The following is a 15732-nucleotide window of genomic DNA, read 5'->3' on the forward strand; positions in this document are numbered from 1 at the left end:
AGTGACCCAAATTTCTGCCCTGAGAAGAGCAGCCTGCCTAGTTGGAAACAAATGCTCAAATTCTTCTGGGAAGCACAAAAACAGCTGGTTGGCTCAGCTCTCGCTGTGGCCAGGGTCCAGTCTCTGGGGCTGTGTGAGAAGGAATCACTGGCATTCCAGCGGCTGGGAACAGACATGGTCTCTCTTCATCCAGCACAGGCCCACACACATTCATCCTCCAATTGTGCACACTTCACTTGCACAGATGCAAGACAACTGAAAAACACACACATGGCCTAGGAGTGTGGCCTTTGGTAGAGTACTTGCCTAGCATGCACAAGGCCCTGGGCTGGATCCTCAGCACCACGCATGTGCGCACACACACACACACACACTCCTTGAGGCACACACCTGAGCTCAGATGCAGGTACAGACACACGGGCACATGCATTCTGACAGATGTACAGCTCACCTGATTCTTCTAAGTTATGCCCTTAGTGCATTCACTGGTCAGCTTGACATCTGTTTCTGCTTGTTTGAGGTTACTTGGACATGTCCTACTTATGTCTGTGCTGATCTCAGCTTCTCTTAAATATGTCTGTCTACTCATTCTTCACTCATTCTGTATTCTGCAGATACTCACTGAGTACTTCTGATTTGCCAGATACTGTGGTAGATGCTAGGGAACAGGAGGAAACAAAAGTCCATCTTCTGTTACTAATGATCTGGCAGGGGAAACAGTAAACAAAAAACTCACTCTGCTCATGTGGTAGTAAGCCCAGGGAAGGAAAATAATTCAGAATAAAGAGTGGAGAATGACAGAGATTCTTTTTATATTGGGTGACTGGGGAAAAGCCCTGAGAAAGTGGCATTTGAATAGAGCCTTGGATGGAGGAGGAGGGGAGGGGCCATAAAGCAGTCCTGGTGAAGGCCATGCCTGGCAGAGAGGATGGCACATGCCCAGTCACTGAGGCAAGAGTACTTGGCACTTTCGGGAACGGCATAGAGGCCAGAGTCTGGGGTGGAGCCAGCAGTGGGGAGAAGAGGGCAAGGAGAGCCAGGGACAGACCTTCTAGGGTCTCATAAGAACTTCAGGGGCTGGAGATTGAGCTCAGTGGTACCGCGCCTGCCTTGCAAGCACAAGGTCCTGAGTTTGATCCCCGATAGGAGGAGCAGAAGAAGAAGGAGAAGAAGAGAGGGGGATAATAATTTGGGGTTTTGTCCTAAGTGGTATGGGAAGCCGTTAGAGCACTATGAATTGGACATAGGGACACATGATGAGGCCTATATTTGCCACAGGAATTCTAGCTCCTGCATGGAAAACAAAGGGGAAAAGTAGAAGCAAGATGCCAAGGAGGAAACTACTGCAGTCATACACAAGAGTTTGGTGGCTTGGACTAGGGTAATAATGAGAAGTGATTGGATTTGGGATTTTTTTTTTTTTTTTTTTTAAGCAAACAAGATTTGCACAGGGATTAGTAGGGGAATGTAAAGAGACAGAGGGATCAAAGGTCACTCCTAAGTGCCTGTCCCAGCAACTATGCAAATAACAGAGCTATTTATCCAGATGGTGAACAGTGAGGAAGAGTAGTAGGAGGGGGTGCAGGACTTTGGTATTGAGTCCTCAAAGTTTGAGGGACTCAGTGGATGTCCAGATGGAAGTTTTAGGTAGTCGGTGTAGTGACTAATGGGTCAGCAGTGTGTAAATAGTGTTTCCAGCCCTGGGATTGGACGAGGTTATATGGGGAGTGATAGTGGATAAGGAAGTGGGCCAGTGTGAAAGCTGACACAGTGAGGAAGGAGCCAGCCGATGTATAATCATATTTTTTTTAAAACTTGGGATTGAACCCAGGGCCTTTACACTGAGTACATCCCCAGACCTTTTTATTTTTATTTTGAGACAGGATCTGGCTAAGCGACCAAGTTTTCCAAAACTGACGCAATGCGTGATCCTCCTGCCTCAGCCTCCCAGTGTGCTGAGATTACAAACATGCACTAGCATGCCCAGCTACATATTTAGTCTTGAGTTGCTCCAAACAGAAAGCTGGGGGGCATTGGAGACATCTTCCCATCATCCCGATTTAGTTCACTTCATCTCCAAGTCCTGCCACCAAATACCCCTGAAACTTCTCTAATTTCATTCACCTCCACTGTCTGGTCCAGGCCAAGAGCATCTCTCACCATGACCACTTGTACATTTTCCCAGCCGACCTCCTAGCATCCACTCTGCTAAATCTCATCTGCTCTTCCCACAGCAGCCAGAGTGATTTTTTTTCCCAATTTTTTAGGGTTTTTTGTTGTTGTTGTTGTTGTTGTTGTTTTTGTTTTTTGAGACACCGTCTCACTATAGAGTCCAAGCTGGCCTTGAACTCATTGTGTAGCCCAGGCTTGACATAGGAAAGATATAAGGGAAATAAATGTGACTCCCAACATGCTAGATGTCAGATACACCAAGTTCATGTTCCCTGAAGTCAAAGAATGAATTCTAAGGAACAGCAGAGGTTAAGAGTAGGAAAATTTATTGGGGAATAGGGATGTGGAATAAAAACAGCTCCTGAGAGACAGAAGGTGCTCCAAATGGGTTGCCAGTGAGCCCACTTCTCAAAGGAAGTTTTATAGAGCAAAATCAAGAGGGGTGAATGAAACATGGGTAAAAACTACAATCAACCAATAAGAGGACAAGTAGTCACTGAGGTGATACTGATACAGTGCTAACAGGTATATGGATAACATCATTAACCTTAGTCAATAATCTGTAGTCTTAGTCTTCTTAGTCTTAGTCTGAGTGGGTGGGAGAAGATAGTCCATGCCCAGATGGTCTGTCTATCAAGAAATCCCAGAAGGGTGGAACAGATTATCTCAAGCCTATGTTCATCCCTTAGGGAAGTATGCAAATCTGGCCATTGTGACTTTTACCTTGTTCAGGTGTCCCTCCAGCCATAGCTTCCATGTTTTCTCATCCTCTGCACTGACTTCCCTGAGGGCCCAGCCCTGTCTGACTGCCCTGCAGTATTTCTACCTAACTTCGCTAAACTTCGCTGTCAATCTGGTCATGCCCAGCAGGCACAGTGATCTTTCAAAAATGAAAATCAGGCCAAGAGTAGCAGTGCACACCTGTAATCCCAGCACTCCGGAGGCTGAGGCAGCACGATTGCCGTGAGTTTGAGGGAGAAAGAGATGGGAGGGGGGAAGGGAAGGGAAGGAAAAGAAAGACAGAGGGAAAGGAAGGGGGGACAAAAGGAAGGAAGGAAGGGAGGGAGAGAGGGAGGGAAGGAAGGAAAAATTAGAGCTAGATGTGGTTGCACAAACCTGTAATCCCAGCTATCTGGGAAGTTGAGGCAGGAGGATCACAAGTTTGAGGCTAACCTGGGCAATTTAACAAGACCATGTTTCAGAAAGGGAAAAGGGAGCTAGAAAATGTAGCCTAGTGGTAGCGTGTTTACCTATCATGTACAAGGTCCTGGATTCAATCCCCAATAACACAAACAAACAAACAAATCAGCTAGGTGACACATTTAGCAGCCTGAGGCCAGCCTGGGCTACAATAGTGAGTTCAAGACCAGATGGAACTATATGGAAAGACTGACTCAAAAAAACAAACAGCTGGACATGGTGGCACACGCCTATAATCCCAGCACTTGAGAGGCTGAGGCAGGAGAATCGCTGTGAGTTCAAGACCAGCCTGGGCTACATAGTGAGTTCTAGGTCAGTCTCAACTACATAGTGAGACCCTGTCTCAAAAAAACAAAACAAATAGAGCCGGGGATATGGCTCAGTGATTCCACCACCTGCCTTGCAGGTGCAATCCCTAGTACAAAAAAAAGAAAAAAATCAAATCATATCCTGTCCCTCCCCTGTTTAAAATCCCTTAATAACTTCCAAAGTCACAGTATTCTTTTTGTATTGCTGGGGATAAAAACACAGGGCCTTGGCCATACTAGACAAGGGCTCCCCCACTGAGCCACATCCCCAGTCCAAAGTCGTCTAATATTGACCAGAAATTCTATTTTTTTTATTTTTTTTATTTTTTTTGGTACCAGAGATCAAACTCAGGGTTTGTCAGGCATGGCACCACTGAGCTAAATCCCCGGTCAAAACAGAAATTCTTAACATGATTTACAAAATCCCATGTGACCCATATCTTGCTAAGCTCCCTTACTACAACCCTTCCCAAAAGTCTTACACTTCAGCCCTTACTGAGGATGGCAGTGGCTGAGTTCTTCAAACAGACTGTGTGAAGCTCTTAGCTCAAAGTTCAGCAAGCAATAGGCATTTAGTAAATGTAAGTGAACCATTGTAAATATCTTGTTACTTTGACCTTCACAGATGCTCTTCCCTGTTTGAGGTGTTCTTCTGACTCCCACCCCTCTTTCGAGTCAGTGTTACTTTATTTTGTTTTTATGGTAGTGGGAAAAGAATTGAACGGTGTTCTACCACTGAGCTACATCCCCAGCCCTTTTTATTTTATCTTGAGACAGAGTCTCACTAAATTGCCCAGGCTGACCTCAAACTTGCAGTCTTCCTGCCTCAGCCTCCTGAGTAGCTGGAATTATAGACACCACCACCTCACCTGGATCATGTGCTGCACACAGTAGTTCAGGGGTACAGTGCTTGCCTAGCATGCCCTAGGTTTGATTCCCCAGCACTGCAAAAACACAAAACAAGACCCATATAAATTTATTATTTCACTGAGTATCAGGAGTTTAGCACATTTTAGCAGGATCCTCCATACCGAGTTCCCTTGAGTGGCTTATCTGATTAGATCTGGCCCATCCAAAATAGTCCTTTTGATTAACTGAAAGTCATCTGATTAGAGACCTTAATTACATCTGCAAACCCTTTCACCTTTGTATGTGACCTAATCACTGCAGTGAAATCCATCCATGCATAGTCTTTCTCACTCTCAAGAGGAAGAGATAACATGAGAGAGTGTGTGTACTTCAGGCTGGGAAACTTGGGAACCATTTTTAGTACTGTGCCTACCACAGAATCTCACCCTCAGAGTCACTCCCTAGCTGGGTGTGGTGGTGCACACCTGTGATCTGAGCACTCAGTAGTGTGAGGCAAAGCAGGATCATGCATTTGAGGCCAACATAGACTCCATCCGGGACAGCTTGTATCAAAACAAAAACAGTCACTTCTTTACAAAGACCTTCCCTGATTCCAATTCTAAAGTAAATCGCAGGGGTATGACTTGGTACAGAATTTGCCTAGCATGTGAGAGGCCTGAGTTTGACCCCCAGTACCACAGAATTTTTTTAAGTAAAAAGGATTCAGAGTGTGGTGGTACATGCCTATAATCCAGCATTCGGGAGGCTGAGGCAGGAGTAAATTCAAGGCCCAACCTGGACCACATAGTGAGTTCAAGGCCATCATGCACTATGTAGCAAGACTATTTCAAAACAAAACAAAAAGAAGGAAAAAAAATAAAACAGGTTTTGCTTTATATTCTTCCATACTATATTGTACTTGGGGCTTTTTTTTTTGGCCAAAAATTTGTGAGCCTCCTGTCTCAGCCTCTCAAGTGCTGGGATTATAGGTACATGATTATTTTTATTCTCTCTTCTTTGCCCTGTGAGCTCCCTGAAAGCAGGAACTTTGTTATTTTCATCACTGCATCTCACATGCCCGACCAAGTGCTTGGCAACAGTAGATCAATGAATAAATGAAAAAAAAAATTGCAAATAAGGACAAACAGCCTACTCACGTTAAATGGACAGAGGAGAGAAAGAAGGGGTATAGAATCTCACACGCCCAACCAAGTGCTTGGCAACAGTAGATCAATGAATAAATGAAAAAAAATTTGCAAATAAGGACAAACAGCCTACTCACGTTAAATGGACAGAGGAGAGAAAGAAGGGGTATAGGTAGTACGGACTGAGCCAACTCCTATACTAAGTGCTTTGCATAATATTTCCTTTCTCATTTAATCCTCACAGCTATCCTAGATTGTTACTATTCTTAGTCCCATTTTACACAGCAGGGAAAAAAATCTCAGGATAATTTCCATGCCCGAAGTCACACAGCAGATAATTCAAAGAGCCAGGATTCAAACACGGGGCAGAGCCATTCCCACTATAAATTTGGGGAATCTTCTTTGATTCAGATTTGGTTGCCTCTTGAGTGCAGTGGCATAGGCCTGTAGTTCCAGCTAGTCGGGAGGCTGAGAAGGGAGGACCTTGAGCCTATGAGTTTGAGGCTAGCCTGAAAAACAAAATAACCCCTCTCCCCACCAAAATCTAAGCCAGGTGTGGTGGTACATGCTTAAAATCTAGCACTTTGGGAGACTGAGGCAGGAAGATCACAAACTCAAGCCCAGCCTAGGCTGTTTAGTGACTTAGAGAGACTCTGTCTCAAAATTTTTAAAAAAAAAGTTTTTTTTTAAGGGTAGGGATATAGCTCAGCATGAAGGCCCTGGGTTCAATCACCAGTACTGATAAACAAACAAGGGACTGAGATTTAGCTCAGTGGCACCACACCCACCTCGCAAGTGCACAAGTGCAAGGTCCTCAGTTCAATCTCCAGTACCAAAATAAATAAACAAATACAGAGCTGGGGATTTAGCTCTGTGGTTCAGCCGCCTACCTGGCAAGCACAAGGACCCAAGTTCCACCCCGTACCAAAAATTAAAAATTAAAAAATACAGTAATATCTCTCAGTTCACCAACACTTCTTTTTTTTAATTTTTTTCCATTAAGTTTATTGGTACATTTAAGGTAAACAATACAGTTACAGTCATCTTTGGGATCTTGTACCTTTACATGATGTATCTTGGTTGCACCAACACTTCTGTTTGCAAAGTTTGGTTCACAAACAAAAACATTTGGCAAAATTTTGCATCCATTCTCAAATTTCCCCACACAAGCACAAACAGCCATCTTCCCTAAAATTGTAAAACACATTAAGTTCACAAACCGAAGCACCACTGTAATTAGAGAAAAGGAAGAAAGGAAGGGAAGAAAAGGAAAAGAAAAAAGAATAGAAATCCAAAAGAGTCAGTTGGAGTCTTTCACCACTTATGGAGCTAGGGAAACGGCATAGTCACTGCAGCTCTTCTCCCTTCCTGTTTGAAGTGGAGGTGGTCAGCTGAGGTGAGACATTGGGTATGAAAGTCCTTTGAACTTGGTAGATGGTCACAAAATGTGCAATGATCCCTGTGGGCCAGAGGGCAGCTGCATCTGCTGAAAGTCCTCCTTGGTTGAATTAACTGGGTCAGGTGAGTCCAGAGTAAGTCTAGTAAGAGGGCCCAGAGAGAGGGCGGGGAGAGGGAGAGGGAGAGGGAGATGCCTACAAGTATGATGTCTCATTCTGACCTGCTTGGCGCCACCCTACAAGTTTCGAACACAAACACAAGTCTCACAAGTCTGGAAGGAACCCGTTGCCAACCAGAGCTGCCCAGGCAATTCCTGGAGCAGGTGGAGGCAGGCCCTTCAAAGGTTACGGAGTCCTCGGGCCTCTTGTTCCTGCTTCCCACCTTTGCTTTTCTAGGCTGCTGAGTATTGTGGCAGTAAGTCACTGGGAAGAGGGCAGAGCCTAAGGGAGGGCTGGAAAGCCTGGCCAACCCTAGGATTTGGGGGCCACACCTCCCTGCCCCATCACAGTGGCTTACATTCCCGCCATAGGATTCCCCGCATGATCTCCTGATCTCTCTCTTCCATTCCTCTTTTAAAAAGGGTCTCCACAACTGGGCGGGCATGGTGGTGCACACCTGTAAACCCAGCCAGACTCTCACTCAAAATAAAAATTAAAAGGCTGCAGATGTAGCTCGGTGCAAAGGCCCTAGGATCAATCTCTAGTATCAGGGGGAAAAGAGTTCTCCACCACTTGCCTCCAGCCCACAGGCCAGCCTGGGCTACATTGGGAATTAAAGGCCAGCCTGAACTATGTAGCAAGACCCTGTCTCAAAAAAAAAAGACAGGCTAAACCCCAGGTCGTCAGCCTCTCTTTGCTGGCTCCATGTGTCTTCCTGTCTGAGCAGTAGAAGAGGAAGAAGTTGCCTGGGAACAGGAGAGGGAATCTTCACCTTCATCTGTTGAATGGGAATAATGAGTCCTCCCTGCCAACACTCCACTTGTTCATAAAGCTTGAGTGAGCAACAGAGGGGAAATAAAGTGACACTGGTGGCAGAATTGTCCCTGTGGTGGCAAGAGGACCCCAGAGTGGAGGAAAGGACAAGACACAAGGGATCTGAGGGTGGGACAGAGCAGATGGGCTCCGAAGATGTGGGTTCACCCTGTGGTCCTCCCCAGGTGGGGCCCCGGCCTGGGCTGCCATGGATACCGTGTCCCTGGAGCATCAGATCCAGAGCCTGCAACGCCACATCAGCTTCCTGAAAAAGGAGCAGATGGCCCTGCTGCGAGACCTGCACCTGGAAATCCTGAGGCTGCAGAAACGCTGCTCAGGTGAGGGCAGGGGCCCAGCTGTGGGTGGGCAAGGTCACCATTATCATAGTCACTGTCTTCGGTGGGAGCCTCACACCAATCCTGTGGCCTCTTTTTCTAGATGAGGAAACTGAGACTCAGGGAGCTGTGTAGAGAGTTGGAGCTAAGGGGTGTGGGGAGGCAGCACATCAGTGAGCCTGGGGTTTCTGTCTTTTTTTTTTTCAGTACTAGGAATTGAACCTAGACTCTCTGCACTGAGCTACATCCCCAACCCTTCGTTTGTTTGTTGGTAACAGGTCTCACTAAGTTAAGGCAGGTGGTGGGGGGCTGGCTCAAACTTGCAATCCTCTAACTATAGCCTCTTGTCCTTTTTGTGTCATTGTTCACTGAGTATCTCCCAGCCCTCAAAAATCCCCGGGTCCAGTTGGGGATATGCACATACCCAACAGGTGCTATTAAGATACAGCAGGTGCACATCTATAATCCCAGCTATTCGAGAGACTGCAGCAGGAAGATTTCGAGTTTGAGGCCAGTCTGAGCAGTATAGTAACTTAGCAAGACCCTATCTCAAAATAAAAAGTTAAAAATGGGGCCAGAGATTTAGCTCAGTGGCACCGTGCCTGCCTTGTAAGAACAAGGTTCTGAGTTTGATCCCTGATACCAAAAAAAAGGGACTGGGAATATAGAAATAAAAAAATAAAAAGGGCTGAGGTTGTAGCTCAGTGGTAGAGCACTTGCCTAGCATGTGCAAGCCCCCACGTTCAATCACCAATACTGAAAAAAGAAAAAGAAATTGAGTCTGGCAGTTGTGTGGAAGATGAACTGTGGGAGAAAGAGGCTGGGAGGCCTGTAGCAGGTCCAGGAGAGGGATGAAGAGGCATGGACAGGGAGGGCCAGGGGAGGCAGTTTGAAGGAAAGGGACTGCCAGCTAATTGCTTTGTAAGCAGCAGAGGGAGGCAAAGAACAAAGTGAAATCCTAGACCTGGCCTCTGCTCTTAGACCTGCAGTCTTAACTGCCTGGGCCTCTCAGAGCCTTGGCTATGTGCATGAAGGCCAAGTCCCAGAACAGGCTGTAGGGTGAATGGCTCATAGACTGTCTCAGCTAGGGGGGACCCAATTTCTTGATTGTACAAATGAGTAAACTGAGTCCCAGAGAAAGTACATCACAGATTAGAGCCCAGAGCTCCAGGCTCTCAATCCTACATATCTCTGCAGCTTTCTGGCTATTCTCTACCTCCAAGGTGCCCAGGCCCCTAGCTCCCTCCAGCCCCTGCTCACAGGAGGCTCCCCACTGCCCAGAGGGAAGCTGAGGGCTGGAGGGCTGAGTGACCACCTGGCCTCAAGCTGTAGCACAAGACATGAGTGGTCTCCCCCAAAGACCAGCAAGCAACAGAGGCCAGCCCGGGGGGCAGGGGTGGCCCTTGAGGACTCGCCTCTGTCCCATGCTGCTTTATCACTGCAATAAAAGCACTGGAGGAAAATAGGGAACCATAAGACCTTATGGCAAATCCTCTAATTTCTCATCGTTGTGTCTTAATTCTGAGGACCTAGGTCCCTCCGTCCCAGAGAAGGGTCAGATCCCAAGAAAGTGTCACAGGTAGCCCTCCACCACCCCATGACCCTGCTCAGACTGGCAACAAACTGCAGCTTCTTGGTTATCGATTAAGGAGATAAAAATAATATGGGGCTGGACTGGAACAGCCACTGTGGGGAATGAAATAACTGAGTGAGGCCCTCAGTCCAAGGCAGAGGTGCTAAGAAGGTAGAAGAACAAAGGGGAAGATGGGGAAAGAGATTTGTAACCCCAGAACTCTGGAAGGCTGAGGCAGGAGGATTGCAAGTTCAAAGCAAGCCTGGAACATAGGGTACACAGCAAGTTCCTGTCCAAAAAAAAAAAAAAAAAAATCCAAAGGGGATAGGATGGGCTAGTGTAGGAGCCAGGACAGGCTGTTGGAAAGCCAGCTGAACATGACTGAGGACTCAGAATGAAGGGACTTGGGTATATTTTGGGTCGGCTGAGCTTAGATGTCCCCACCTCCAGCCCCATGCACTCTCTCACATCATCCTGGCAACAGCCTTTTCTCTGGGGGATGCTATTTTGTCCTCATTCTCCAGATGAGAAAACTGAGGCTCGGGTAGATGCTGTTACTAGTCCAAGGTCACAGTATAACTGACACAGCACATTCATCTAAACCACAGGGATTCTGGCTAGAAGATGGGCAGAGACATATATTTGCCTGAGGGCGGGAATGAAGCCCAGCTGGGATTCTCTCCCCACACCCTAGTCCCATGGTTAAGGGCTGAAGAAAATCCAGCCTACAGAGTCCATGGCAGAGCCAAGATCTCTTAGGCTAAGTCCCTGGAGAGGCAGCAGCTCTTCACAGGGGCCCCTGGGAAGAGGTGCAGGCTGGGGTCATAACACCAGCCCAGATACCTGGGCTCCCTGTCTCCTGGCAACAAGTGGCCTCCCCAGAGGAGTCCCCTCTGCAAAGGCCCTGCCTCCAGAAGAGCCCCAGGAGGCAGGTAAGAGGGACAGGCCTAGGGGCTACAGTCATCTCTCTGGAGGTGCTGCTGAGTTGTCAGTGGCCCCAGTGACATATTGGTTTCCTGGCCCCCTGGTTCACACCTTCTTCCTTTGGGCCCCAGATGTGTACGTGCAGATACACACAAGTGCTCCTGAGCAGGCCGCTTGGGAGGCTGAAGCAGGAGTATCACTGTGAGTCTAAGGCCAGCCTGGGCTACATAGCATAGTGAGTTCCAAACAAGCCTGAACTATATAGCAAGAATGAATCCAAAAATAATTAATTAAAAAATAAAATAAAGATCAAGCTCAGCTGGGTTGAGAGGTGGGGCATTTGGGGGGATAAAAGAATGGGGACTGGGGCGGGCAAGCCTGTAATTCCAGCTACTGGGGAGGCTGAAGCAGGAGGATCATGGGTTCAAGTCCATCTGGGCAACTTAGTGGAAACCTGTCTGAAAATAAAAAATATCTGAGGGCTGGGCATGGTGTCGCACACCTGTAATCCCAGCACTCAGGAGGCTGAGGCAGGAGGATCACTGTGAGTTTGAGACCAGCCTGGGATACATAGTGAGTTCCAAGTCAGTCTCAACTACATAGTGAGATCCTGTCTCAAAAAAAACAAAACAAAACAAAAGATCTGGGATGTAGCTCAGCACTCCTTAGAAAAAAAAAATGAAGACTGAGAGAACAGGCTGAAAGAAAGGTAGTGGCTGGAAAAACTATTGCAATACTGGCACCCTCTGGCCGCTGCTCGCCTGCGGCACCCCACCCCCACCAGAGCCAAGCCTCCTGGCAATTTCCATCACAAGGTGGCGCTGTTCTCCTCGAAGCCCTCTCCCTGCTCTGTGGACTCTGGAAGTGGCACCACTCTGCAGACAACCATGGAGGGAGGCACAGCTGTACTGGCTGTGAATATAGCGAATGCATGGGTCCATTTTGGTAAATAGCCACTGCCCATTTCCAGTGACCATAAGGGGCCTTTCACACACTAGTATCTGTCCAGTAATTGTGCAGCAAGGGTTCCCCAGAATTGCTGTTTGCTGAGATAATCAGCCCTAGGAAGGAGCACATATCCTCCCAAACCCCAAACAAGCCAGGCCCTTATGTCCCACAAAGACTGAACTAAGCCTCAAACCCAGGCATAAGCTTGTACTGGAAAGATCTCTGAATTTGGCATGAAGCCTCCAGCCTCAGGCTGTACCCTGGGCCTGGCAGGAAATTGGTATGAGGGGTAATTTAGATTATTTCTAAGGATCTTTATTGGTGCTGTTATGAACGGTGGTTCTCTTGATTATCTCAAACACACACACACACACACACACACACACACACACACACACACACACTTTTTCTCTTCTCTGCCCCCAGAACTGACCCATGACCTGGAGATGAGAGAGACCCAATCTCAGCAGCAAGGTAAGAGAAGGACCACTGGTGGGGAAGTGCCATGGGGTCCCATAGTTGAATTTCCCAGCTCTTAGTAGGACCCATGCCTTCTCCATCCCCAGCCGACTCCCAGGGACAGCAACCCCTCAGCTCGATGAGCAGAGTTCAAATGTCAGTCCCACCTGCCCAGTCAGCTGGGTGAATTTGTAAACAACTTGTACACCACATAGTCCCCTGTATCTGCCTGCACCTCTGTCCAAAGTGGGGAAAGGAAAGGAGGAAGGAGAGGACTCTGGTTTTCCTTCCTCCTTGCCCTCTTAAATCCTTTCTGGGACCCACCTTCCCAGTCCTTCGAAACCTTGTGCAAGTGAATCCATGGTCAACATCCACACCCTGCAAGGCGCTGAGAGTCAAGATGTAATACAGTGGCACTATGAAGCTTTAAGGCACTTATTCTAGATGAAGAGAACAGAGACATATTGGCACATCCTTCTCTTTTTTTGGTACCAGGGATTAAACTCAGGACCTTGCACTTGTGAGGCAGGCAGCAGCACCACTGAGCAAAATCCCCCACCTGCAAATTCTTTGCTTTACGAAAGCATGACTTGTGCCATTGTAGTAATTCCTCCAAAACATTTGTTCATAGAATATTACTTCTCTCTTAATAGAAGGGTAAGGGTGGGGAAATGGTGTTTAGTGGGTCTAGAGTTTCAGTTTTGCAAGACGAAAAAGTTCTAGAGATCTATGGCAGGGTGGGCCTCAGAGTAGTCACTCAGGAAGCCAAGGTAGGATGATCACTTGAACCCAATTTTTTGGTACCAAGAACCAAACTCAGGGCCTTACACTAGCCAAGCAGGAACTGTGCCACTGAGCTACATTCCCAGCACCCTTTAATATTTTTTTATTAGTGCCTGGAGACCTTGTCTTTTCACATTAAAAAAAAACTTTTGGAAATTTGTTGCAAAATAATGTAAATATACTGTACTGTACTGTACATTTGAGGGGCAGGCAGTGGTACCATTGATCTAAATCCCTGGCTACAATCAAAATATTTTTAAATCGAGTTCAATTTCAGGTACAAAAAAAATTTTTTTAAAAATGTAACAGGGCTGGGCATGGTGGCACCCTCCTGTAATATCAGCATTTGGGAAGGTGAGGAAGGAGGATCACTGAGTTCAATGCCAGCCTGACTTTGTATCAAAAAAAAACACTTAAGTATGTTAATTTTTAAAATGTCCCAGGGAGAAGATTGTCTTGTTGGATCATAATCACTAAATTATAGGATCTCTGAGAACTAAGACTATATACTAACCATTGTGAGGTACAAGGCACATTGCCTGGCTTGAAGGGACTGTAACTGGTTAGCTAAAAATAAATCATAAAAAGCTGGCATGTAACTCCGTGATAGGACACTTGACTAACATGCACAAGGCCCTGGGTTCAATCCCCAGTAACCCCCCCCCCCCACGCACACACACAGAGAAGTCATAAAATTAGACATTTTTGTCCAGGAGAGTGTTTTTTGATTGTTTTGTTTTAAAACAGGTTCTCAAGGACAGTTTGGACTACATGAGACCTTGTCTTTAACAAACAAAAACAAAGAGAGAGTCAGTCTTGGCACACACCTGTAATCCCTGCACTCTGGAGGCTGAGGCAGGAGGATCGCTGTGAGTTCAAGACCAGCCTGGGCTACATAGTGAGTTCCAGGTCAGTCTCGACTACATAGTGAGACCCTGTCTCAAACAAAAACAAACAAACAAACAAAACCAGAGAGAGAGTCAGTCTTGTAATGTAGTCCAGGATGGCCTTAAACTCACAATCCTGCCTCCGCCTACCAAGTACTAGGATGGCAGAAGTGTATACTATGCCTGGCCAGGATATTTCTGAAGAATTATTCCCTGTCCTATTGATGTGTTGCTTATAGCTCAAGAGCTACATGAACAAGAATTGGGGTTGGGGAGGGCTGGAAGCTTAAGCTAAAATGTTAGGAATACTACACATTGCTTTGTGCATATAAAGATCAGCTGAACACTTGATTGCCTGAACGCTTGAAATCATCCTACCCACTTCTTCATGTGACAACTACATGGGCCGGGGATTCAGCTTAATGGCATTGTACCTACCTTGCAAGCACAAGGTCCTGAGTTCAATCCCTGGTACTGGGGGTGGTACCAATCTGACAACTACAGACAACTACAGACGCTTCATTCAGTGCTGGAGGATGAGCTGAGGCACAAACAGTTCTGTGACAACAGCTTTTACCCTTACTCTCTTACCTTTGAAAGGGTTTTTAGGGTCACCTAAAGACACGGCCCTGGTGTCCTGGGTTGTGGTGGTGGCTGCCGATCCTTGTGTATGTGCACTGGCTTAGGCACTGGGGCTGTGGTGGATAATACAATGGTCCTTGTAAAGCTTACAGCATAGTGGGAGAGGTGTAGTAAATCATCATAAATGTGAGGTTGGCACCATGACATGTGCCGGGAAACAGCAAATCAGTGCTCCAACTGAGGAGGATGTTACTGTTGCTCCTCCTCCTCCTCCTCTTCCTTTATCTGCATGCCCTACTTCCCTCTCCTTTTGAGAGATTATCCCACTATGCAGTTCAGGCTGGCCACGAGCACCACCTGGGAAGATCTAAGAGCACCATTTTCAGGTCCATCCCCAGAAATTCTGATCCAAGTGCCCTTTGGTAGGGACCAGGAAACAGTACCTGTAAAAGCACTCTGCATAGTTCCAATGTATAGCCAAGGTTGAGACCTGCTGCAGTGGCAAATGCAAACAAGTCAACAAAAAAATTTACAAAATATAATAAATGCTCTATGAAGAAAACAAGGACACTGACAACCCCTCCCCCCCCACACACACACACACTTCCTGTGCATATCCTCAACTCTTCCATACCTTGCTCATGCCTTGTCTTCCTGACAGGGCTTTTGTGCAAGCTGCTTCCTCTGTCTGAAGCACTATTCTCTGGAGGAGGAGCTCCTCATCCTACAAGACCCTATCCCAAGCCTCTCTTTCCGGAAAGCATTTCCTGATCAGGCCACATCCTCACACAGTTGGAGGGCGCACTGATTTGCTGCTTCCCAGCACATGTCATGGTGCCAACCTCATATTTATTTATGATAATTTACTACACCTCTCCCACTTCTCTGTAAGCTTTATGAGGACCATTTTCCTATCCACCACAGCCCCAACGCCTAACCCAGTGCACATTCGCAGGGCTCAGCAAATGACTTGTGGCCCGAATAAGGAAGCAGTCAGGAAGTATCTTCCAGAAACATTAGTGGGCAGGCCCCGGGGAAGGAAAGGAAGGCGCGGGGCTGAGGGAGAGCACGCGAAGTGGTGGAGGCGGGGAGGAGGAGCGCACGGTCGCCAGCCACTGAGCGCAGGGCCAGGTGTGTTCCCCGCCAGGCGGGCGCCGTCACCTCCCCGTCTTGCCCCTTCGCAGAGGAGGCGTCGCGG

The 15732-nt window shown here is 47.1% G+C and overlaps 1 protein-coding gene across 1 annotated transcript; it reads left to right on the forward strand.

Annotated features, from left to right (window-relative positions):
• The first annotated feature begins 3107 nt into the window (after positions 1 to 3107).
• Ccdc92b (coiled-coil domain containing 92B) lies at positions 3108 to 13899 on the forward strand. The gene is made up of 4 exons (XM_033762851.1): positions 3108 to 3135; positions 8229 to 8381; positions 12250 to 12297; positions 13813 to 13899. Exons 2-4 carry the CDS (start codon positions 8252 to 8254, stop codon positions 13896 to 13898), a joined length of 264 nt encoding a protein of 87 aa, XP_033618742.1. The 5' UTR covers positions 3108 to 3135; positions 8229 to 8251; the 3' UTR covers position 13899.
• Positions 13900 to 15732: the final 1833 nt, after the last annotated feature.

This window comes from Fukomys damarensis, unplaced genomic scaffold, assembly GCF_012274545.1.
Source record: "Fukomys damarensis isolate Sample0158 unplaced genomic scaffold, DMR_v1.0_HiC HiC_scaffold_13, whole genome shotgun sequence".
Classification (NCBI taxonomy): domain Eukaryota; kingdom Metazoa; phylum Chordata; class Mammalia; order Rodentia; family Bathyergidae; genus Fukomys; species Fukomys damarensis.